The sequence below is a fragment of the Diabrotica undecimpunctata genome, chromosome 10 (genome assembly GCF_040954645.1).
Source record: "Diabrotica undecimpunctata isolate CICGRU chromosome 10, icDiaUnde3, whole genome shotgun sequence".
Lineage (NCBI taxonomy): Eukaryota > Metazoa > Arthropoda > Insecta > Coleoptera > Chrysomelidae > Diabrotica > Diabrotica undecimpunctata.
In genome coordinates this window covers 11391228-11401659 of record NC_092812.1, presented here as the reverse complement: position 1 = coordinate 11401659, position 10432 = coordinate 11391228, and the positions used below count along the sequence as shown (strand labels likewise).

The window sequence follows — 10432 nt, the reverse complement described above, 5'->3', positions numbered from 1 at the left end:
TTGATGTTTTTCATGTATTTTTCACGGTATTTCGTTGACTTTATGCATTATTTCTTTTTACGGCTGCTAGAAATAATTATTTTTAATAATTTATTTTATTGTTATTGTGTTTAGGCGGCTTGCCCTTTGCTTTTTTTATTAGACGGTATTTTGCCGTGAGGTTGTAACCCCTCTTGTTTTACATATTAGCACCTCTTCTGTTTTAAGATATGTTTGTTCGTTATATATATTTTTTTCGTTTATTTCTTTGTAGGTAATTATTTTTTAACTGTAGTTTATATAGTTTGAGTGTATTTTAACATATTTCACAGAAGTTCCGTCTTTTTGTCTCGTTTTTCCAAAGATTACATCTATCGGATATGAACTCAGGTATTTGTAAACGTTTTTGATGTTCTTTGCTATTTGTCGCTAATTGTCTGTCTCATGTCTCGTTTTTAGCATAATTCAATATGTTTTATTGTATAAACTGTATTTTATTACCTTTCCGACGGGTAGGTGTTTATTACTGTTTTGTATGTTTCCTCTTATAATTTTGATATTTTTTAATGTATTTTCATTGATCATTTCATGCTTTGATCATTATTTCCTATTAGTCGATTGGTGCTTATTACTTTTTGCGTGTCGCCTCTTATATGATTGATGTTTTTCAAATGTATTTTTTATTGTATGTCGACTGCTTTGATCATTAGTTCCTATCCATCGATAAGTGTTTTATTACTTCATTGTATGTCGATTTTAGTTGAACATTATTTGCTAACCCTCAGTACGTGTTTATTACTTTTTTTTTAATTGTTGTACACACTAGTACCTCTTCTGTTATGTTTTATGTTATTTTTTTTTGCTTCTTCTTTCTTTGTAGGGTGTTTTTTTTAACTGTAGTTTACATAGTTTATTATATTTTACCATTGTTCACGCTATACTTTGTTCATTTTTCTTTGCAGGTATTTATTTTGACAGTATTTAACATAGTTTTGTTGTATTTGAGCATATTTCACAAATTTTTGTTTGGTTGTTTCTCGTTTTTTTTCCAAAGATTACGCCTGTCTGGGTATGTACTCGCTACGTTTTTACAATTCTGTGTTGTTAATTTACAGGTTTATGTCTCGTTTGCATAATTGAGTATGTATTTTAACCGTATTTTCTTTGATGTGTACTGCTTGTGAATATTATTTTCTTGGCTGTATGTGTTTATTACTTTTTGCGTGTTGCCTTTCATGATTTTTGATGTTTTTTAAAATATTTTTATTACGTGTTGCCGCTCATGATTTTCGATGTTTTTTAATGTTTGCATGTAGACTGCTTTGATTATTATTTTCTATATCCGATTAGTAGCAACAAAGATCCTATATAGTGCCGTTTTGACAATGTCTTTGTCTTTTGTTTTTTGTGTTTACGTATTAAATATCGCTCCTCTTTCAGTTAACGTGTTACACGTAGTAATCTGACTAATAACAACAGAGATTTGCTGTAGTGTAGTTTTGGCAATGTTTATGCATTTGTGTTTTGTTTTAGCATGTTCGTGACCACCCCTTTTCTATCGATATTTGCATTTCTACCCCTTGCACGCAATTTTAGGTTGAGCCTTTTAGACTTACAAGTTTAGTGTCCTTTTGACAATACCGTCATCTTTGTTTTTTTTTTGTTAACGTATTCATTACCACCTCCCCTTTCCATAGATACTTTACATGTTGTCGTACGTTAAGTTGTTTAGATGTTTTAAGCTTAGTGTCTTTTTGACAATGTCTTTACGTTTGATTTTTACCTTAACATATTCATTACCACCTCCCCTTTCCATCGATACCTTCCACGTTGTCGTACGTTGAGTTGTTTAGACGTTTCAAGCTTATTGCCGTTTTGGCATTGTTTTTGCGTTTGCTTTTTATCTTAACATATTTAATAACACCTACCCTTTCCATCGATACCTTGCACATTGCCGTACGTTGAGTTGTTTAGACATTTCAAACTTAACCCATTAACGCCGAGAAAAAAAATTTTTTGAATATACGATTTTTTTTTGTAACTTTCATAAAGAAAGGTGTAAAATTAACCTACGTTTGGAAAAAAATAAATTTTTATTTCAAAATATACAAAAAACATGCTGTCACCATATGGGCCCTGTAGGCGTTCCAGGGTATACACAAAATATTATCTGAATTAAGTGTTTGTGTGAAATTTCATAAAACATTCTAAACATAAACCAACATCGCACTTGATACACATTGTACGCCCTTTGCTTATACAATTAAACCCGGCACATCTTCTTCTTTTTCCTTCTGGCACTACTACTACGTAATGGTTTAGCCCATCAAATCTAACATCGTCTCCAACACGGCTGTTACTTCCAGCAGCTTTAGGCATTCGACCTGGACCTTTAGCTGTCGTTTTGTAATTTGCCAAATATGTCTAAAAATCACAAGTAACATGTAAGAATACGTGTATATGTAGTAAATTATAACATTACCTGAGCAATACTTCGCCTAAACTCCAACTGGCTGATATTTCTGCCACTTTTGCGGTAGAGAATCCAAGCATTTTGTATAGATACATCAATAAGATATGTGAATATCGACCAGTACCACTTTTTTGATCTTACACCAATACGATAACTGAAACAATGTATGTTATTATATTATTATAATCAATATATTTTACATACCAAGATACATTTGCATCCATCAGATCGGTGCCTCCCATGTTTTTATCGTATTTGGAAATTACATCCGGACGTGGTATAGGTACGTTTCTTTTATCTTTCCTTGAAAATCTCCCTACAGATTTCACTGGAGTAACCCCAAAACACGTACTGGCCTTTGTTACCACATTATTGTCCATCCACCTCACATAAAGAATACCATGGAATACCATCAGTACTGAATTTGCTTTAGCGTCACTTTGTACCACAGTAGGTAATTGCTCATTTGCTAAATCTTCAGACGTGTCCTCCACTCTCGTACCATTTGAAAATACAACTTCAGCTGGAGCTAACAGTTGACGACTACTCAAATTTTCAACAGTTCCATCCTCATCTTCATCCCTGAATCCTCATCGGTCAGATCCTGACAGTCAGGTGGCTGTATGTATATATCAGTGACTTCGTTATCAGATTAGTAGGCGATATCTAACGCTTCTTGAAGAGTTATTCCTCTGAAACTAAAATTATCGTATAAAACTATAGGTTAATACATATTGTCCGTAGTACGCCTACTGGTCCCATATGGTGACAGTGACGTTTACGACGAAATTATGAAAAACTAGAACCATATATTTAGAAAATCAACAAACAGTATTGCGAAAATACGTTTTTTAAATAAAATCGATCGCCTAGATATACAATAAAATAAATAAGATCGACATAATTTAACTTACCGTAATGGGATGTCCATATTTTCGTCGTCGAAAATAATCTGTCCGATAAAAAATAGCACAACCTCTCACTCGCGAGTACAACAAGCAACTGATCTTGTCAGGCGCATCCGATGAGCATTTCGAACGATTAGTTCGCAGTCAATGGCGTTCAAATTAAATTTGTCAGTTAGTACACCCACATAAATAGAGGCCGGTTTTGTGTCCCCATATGGGACCCGTAGGCGTTAATGGGTTAATGTACTTTTGTCAATGTCGTTGCGTTTTATTTTTATCTTAACATATTCGTTCTCACCACCCCTTTCTATCGATATCCTGCACGTTGTTGTACGTTGAGCCGTTTGGACGTTTGAAGCTTAGTCTCCTTTTTGACAATGTCTTGACGTTTGATTTTTACCTTAACATATTCATTATCACCTCCTTTTTCTATCGATACCTTCCACGTTGTCGTACGTTGAGTTGTTCAAACGTTTCAAGCTTAGTACCGTTTTGTCATTGTCTTTGCGTTTTTTTTTATTTTAAGACATTCATAATCACCTACCCTTTCCATCAATATCTTGCACGTTGTCGTACGTTGAGTTATTCTGACGTTTTAAGCTTAGTGTCCTTTTAGCAATGTCTTTAGTAGATAAGGAAGCGGGGTCCTGAATCACTTTGGTAACCTGTCCATCAGGGTCTCCGATGCGAAGGTATCGATGCCATGATTTGACCTTGGGGGTGTACAAGAAGTACAAGAAGTGATCGACAATGACCAAAGGGTTGTAAGAACTGGTCGCTTATCGCTTGATCTCTTCTTCTTCTCTCCCGAAGAAGTGATCAACAATGACCAGAGGGTCGTAAGAACTAGTCGCTTATCTCTAGATCTCTTCTTCTCAGCCGAAGAATTGTCACCTACGTTACCTGTATGTTTTTACACTTGTCTCTTCTTTGTCTTACCTGTCCTGAAGAAGTAAAAGAATCGGTCGACAATGACCAGAGGGGGTGTCTTTGAGTGGAACGGACCACCTTGTATGTCGAGTGCAAAACTCATCGCTTATCGCTTCATCTCCTCTTCTTTTCGTTAAATTTGTACAGGGTGATCGAAAAAATAAATTTTGTATTGAGACTTGGAAATATTTTAGGTGTTGTTGCGTCAAAAATTTTTTTTGTGTACGATGCTTAGATATATCTGTATAGCCTGCCTAGCCTAGCCTGCCTAGTCTTATCTTTACTTTTGAAACTTGTAGGAAAAGGAAAAATAACTATGTATCACATAAATGCTTTATTGTGTATATATATTTTAATGATATATGTGGGTAGATGTAAATAAAACAATATTGGATTGATACTATAAATTTTATTTGTTTTGAAACAAGTTATTTAAAAAAAAAAATACATTGACGCAAATCTACAACACGCTATGCAACGTGATTAAATTTTTATTTCTTCATCGAAAACACATTATACATGCAATAAACATATTTAACGATAACGCTGACGTCAATGCATTTTTAGGTCAAATAGGTCACCAAAATACATTATATGCAGATAAGCACATTTTATTTAGATAATGATAAATTAATTTTGGAATAATAAACGTTTTAATGATAAACATGTTTTGTACTATTTTCTGCATTGCAATAAAGTAGGAATTGTATAAACTGTGACTACATAGAATATTTGAGATCCAGATCTGGTGCTAAAAATATACCAAGTAGTATGTTTGGTGAAATGTGAGGTCAGTTGTCTGAAGAAGAGAAAAAATATATAAAGACTAATATTTAGAATAACTATGTATTAATTTGTAAATCGTCTACGAGTACGCTACCAATATGTTAAACGCTGTCATTAATAAATTACCTTTTGAAATGCACATCCCTGGAGGTTATAGGTTTTGTGGCCCCGGCACCAAATTACAGAAACGACTAGCACGAGGAGATAGGGGAATAAATGGATTAGACGAGGCGTGTCGTGAACATGATATTGCATATTCTCAAAATAAAGATCTATCCGAACGACATAAGGCTGATAAGATTCTAGGTGAAAAAGCTCTTGAACAGTTTCGATCGAAACATACAGCATTTTCCGAAAAATTGGCAGCACTTGGTGTAGCTGGTGCAATGAAAGCAAAAGTGAAATTAGGTATGGGTCTAGGTTCTACTAAATATAAAGCTGTAACAAAAAGTTGTAATAAAGAATTGAACAAAGCTAAAAATAATTTAGAAAAACTAACTGAAAATATAGACCATTGTACTTTATTACTCCAAGGATTAACTATTTCCAAATCAAGTAAATGCAAACAAAATGTAAAAAAAAATAAACAAAAAATACAACAAAAGCTTTTAAATCATAAAAGAGCAAAACAATTAGAAAAGAATATGGATGTGGACATTACAGATGATTTTGTTGATGATGATGATGACCTTCTTTCCAAAAGAAGAGAAAAACGAAAAATAATTGATGACAATGTAGTTGGTGTCAAAAAAGCAAAAATCAACTTAAATTACTTATTAAACAATACCCAAAAAAGAAAACGAGACATAAACAATGAAGATCAGGATGATGATGATCCAGTTAAGAAAAAAGTTAAGATATAATAAGTAAATTGTATTAAATTAAAAAATATAATAAAAAATATGTAGATACTATATATATACGCACATATACCAATAACTAATTCAGTCTGATCTGTATCGTTGTTAATAAACTGTGTGTTAACAGTTCAACAGCGAAAAAAGTAAAGATAACAGTGAAATGGGAGTTAAGAGTTGTGTTGTTGAATTCCATACTAAGCAAAGAGACAATGCCAGGACAAGACTCTTCACGAGAGAATTTAGTAGGTATCGGCAAAGAGATGAGGGTGTTCAAGCACAACAACTAGGGAGGCTTAACCATTTAGAACCCCATAGAGATGCCGATTACCCATTGGAAAGGAGACCGCTACCATTTCCAATCGAAGGAAACAACCACATTAGAAGACAGTAATTTTAAAATTTTTTTATGTAATTAATAATAATTAATATATGCTCTATTTTCTATTGTCGTTTTTTTTTAATAAAGACTTGTTGTTGTGTGTATTATGGGTAGTTGGTTGGAAACAGTCAAGATGGTTGGTAATAAGAAAAAGACAAGAAACAGCACTAAAAGAAAGGTCACATCCTCCTCCTCATCTTCTAAAAGAAAAATTTCAAAGCAAAAGTCATTTAGTTTACTGAGAGTAATTCGAGACATTAGAAAGAAACTATTGGAAAGCAAACCAAGAACGTTAAGGGAAGCTATTCAACAAGCATTACGAATTGTGAAATCCTACAAAAACATTAAAAAACCACGTGGTCGAGTAATCCAAGTTCCAAAAACTGGGGGTATATTACCTCTAATACCGATATTTGCTGGGTTGAGCGCATTGGGCACTATTGCTGGGGGTACATCAGCTATCGTGAAAACTATTAACGACGCAAAAGCAGCTAAAGAAGATTTACTCGAAAAACAACGTCATAATCGTAAAATGGAAGCACTGGCAATTGGAAAAGGTTTATACTTGAAACCATATAAAAGTGGAATGGGTATTTTTTTATGAATAAGAAAATGGATCAAATAAAAATTCCAAAACATGCTTTGACAAATGTAGAGTTACAAAAATATGCAAAATTAATGAAAATCCCACATTTTAGAGGTGTAATGATGAGAAATGGGTTTCCGAAAAAAATTTGGCAACATGAGAGTGGAATTATTAATTTAGACAATAAAGACGGTCCTGGAACTCATTGGACAGCTTACAAGAAGAATAAATCCAAAGTCGTATATTTTGATAGTTTTGGTAATCTGAGACCACCGTTGGAAGCTATATCATACTTTAATTCAAATGGTTATTCTCAAATTGTTTATAATCATAAAATTTATCAAACTTATAACACTGTAAATTGTGGACAATTGTGTTTAGATTTTTTAAATAAATACCCTTTTTAAAAGAATATTCTTTTATTTACTCTATGATTATCGTTTGAACATGTCGTACACTTTTGTGTTATCTGGAAGAGAATCGGTGTTATCAACAAAAATTTACCCACCAATTATTTTAAACGAAAATGAACAGTATGTACTAGGTTTAATAGATTTCATGTCATACAATACAATTCCAAATATAGACCAAACAAACAACAAGTTTTATATAGATGGTTACGATATAACGATTCCACATGGTTCTTATGAAGTCGAAGATCTTTCAAATTATTTAACTGAAAAAATAACTGAATTAGAATTAAAAGTAGATCAAACACCAGATAAAGATGATACAGAAATTAATAAAGGAAAGAGCCAAGAAAAAAATAATACAATTGGTAAAGGTATGCCTAGAAAAAATCATAATATAGATCAACCTACAAGTTTGATATTGAGAATTAATAACAATACACTCAAATGTGAAATAAAAAGCAACAAAGTAATCCATTTTGAAAAACCAAATACCATTGCTCCCTTATTGGGATTTACACCAAAACGGCGCTCACCTTTAAAGACTCATGTAGCTGAGAATCCTGTGCATATCACAAAGGTTAATTCTATTTGTGTGGAATGTAATCTAATCACTAATTCATACGTCAATGAAAACCAAGGTCATATCATCCACATGTTTTATCCAAATGTCTTACCGGGTTACAAAATTGTGGAAATTCCAAAAAAGGTAATTTATTTACCTGTCACAAATAGATATATTGATGAAATTTTCATTAAAATAGTTGACCAGGACGGTAATCTTGTTAATTTCACACGAGAAGTTATTACGTTAAGACTACATTTAAAAAAAGTATAAATAATGGTTTTAATTTACAACTGTAGCAAATTTAATCCAGGTGTGGACAGTGTATATAATATTAAGAGTGTTGATAAAAACATTAGTGACAAGCAGACTCTCAAACCGTTGACAACAGAAAACAAAGTCTTTTTAACCTCACTAGGATTTAAAATAAAACACAACAACTACGACAGTGACAGGGAAAAAGAAAAGAAATACTTGGTGTAGAATAAAGTTTTTTATTAATACTAGAATACTAGGGATTTTCTTGAGGTGTACTTGTAAGAAGAGTGAATATGAGTTTTAACATTTTAAATATTGGAGATCGTGTATTGGTTGACAATTCAGTTGTGAGTCGAGAAATGCACAGTCATTTACCCTATGCCAATGCAACTTTTAATCATTGTGATGAAATAAGAATACCAATTCAGACTCAAGATATATACACCCTACCTTCTGAGAGTTATCTGTATATTAAAGGACGTTTAACGAATGATGGGAAAGAAAGCAATACTTTGCGCTTTATTAATAATGGTTTGATGCATTTATTTGATGAAATACGATATGAAATTGGAGGCTGTGTAATAGATAGAGTGAGAAATTTAGGTATAACAACGACAATGAAAAACTATGCTTCGTTCATAGAAACCGAATCTAATCGATACAACTGTATAGGTTGGAGTATTAATGACACACCAACAGTTGCTGATAAAGCAGGAAATTTTAATGTTTGTATTCCACTCAAACTTGTACTTGGATTTTTTGAAGATTTTACAAAAATTCTTATTAACATACGCCAAGAACTCGTATTGATAAGAAGTTCAACTGATTTAAATGCAGTAATGTCTACAGTAGAAACTGAACTGAAACCAAAAGTGGAAATATTTAAATTAATATGGAAAATGCCTCATATTCAAGTGTCCGATTCAGAAAAGTTACGTTTATATAAATTTATTGAAAATGGGTCCAGTTTGGAGCTTGCATATAGAAGCTGGGAATATCATGAAATTCCTCTACTGCCTCAGACAATGAAATTTAACTGGAATGTAAAAACTACCAGTCTATTGGAGAGACCAAGATTTGTTTTGTTTGCATTACAAACTGCCAAAAAGAATGCAATAAAAGAAGAGAACAGCTATTTTGATCACTGTAATCTTACAAACTTAAAGCTATTTCTAAATTCTGAAATGTACCCGTATGACAATTTGAACTTGAACTTTAGTAAAAGATATTATGCCCTTGCATATGAAATGTATGCACAATTTCAACCGTCGTACTATTACAAATCCATAGGAGATCCATGCCTTACTATGTTACAATTCTGTGCTGTTGCTCCGATATTTGTTATTGATTGCAGCAGACAAAATGAATCAATTAAATCAGGAAGTGTCGATATGAGAATAGAAATAGAAACTAATAAGAATATACCAGCTAACACAACTGCTTATTGTATAATTATACATGACCGTATTGTTAATTATAATCCTCTAACCAATGTAGTTCAAATGTTTTAACTGTAGTTCATCTAATGAAGCAAATCTGTACTTTGGGTTTTTAAGTATAAATAAAAAGTTAAAAAAAAAGTTTACTCTTATTTAACACCCTGTACACAATAAATATTTTCATAACCTTGTTGACATAAGTGTCTAATTGGGGGCTAGACTAGTACCAAATCTGAAAGCTGTTCAAGACCTGTTCGAGACCTGTTCAAAGCTGTTCAAGACCTGTTCAAAGCTGTTCAAGACCTGTTCAACACCTGTTCAAGACCTGTTCAAAGCTGTTCAAGACCTGTTCAAGACCTGTTCGAGACCTGTTCAAGACCTGTTCGAGACCTGTTCGAGACCTGTTCAAAGCTGTTCAAGACCTGTTCAAGACCTGTTCAAAGCTGTTCAAGACCTGTTCAAGACCTGTTCAAAGCTGTTCAAGACCTGTTCAAGACCTGTTCAAGACCTGTTCGAGACCTGTTCAAAGCTGTTCAAGACCTGTTCAAGACCTGTTCAAAGCTGTTCAAGACCTGTTCAAGACCTGTTCAAGACCTGTTCAAGACCTGTTCAAAGCTGATCAGGACCTGTTCGGGACCTGATCCAGAGCTGTTCAGAAGTTAAGCGAATACCTACATTTTACGATGAATAAAGATTTGAAAAGACAACTTATAACTAAACGGAGAAACATCCAAAGTAAATTAAGACAATTAAAACAAGGACAAATAATCCAAGAAGATTTATTTAATCCAATTACAAAACACTTGAAAAATATCGAGAACAAGTTAAAGTCCAGTCCAGAAAATAAAACAAAAAACGA

At 33.0% G+C, this 10432-nt stretch overlaps 1 protein-coding gene across 1 annotated transcript; it reads left to right on the top strand.

Moving 5' to 3' along the window:
- The first annotated feature begins 8427 nt into the window (after nt 1-8427).
- On the top strand, nt 8428-9645 carry LOC140451622 (uncharacterized). The gene has a single exon (XM_072545468.1). It carries the CDS (start codon nt 8428-8430, stop codon nt 9643-9645), a length of 1218 nt encoding a protein of 405 aa, XP_072401569.1.
- Nucleotides 9646-10432: the final 787 nt, after the last annotated feature.

Coding starts and splice junctions, on each gene's coding strand:
- LOC140451622 (XM_072545468.1), top strand. CDS start 8,428: ATGAGTTTTAACATTTTAAATATTGGAGATCGTGTATTGGTTGACAAT.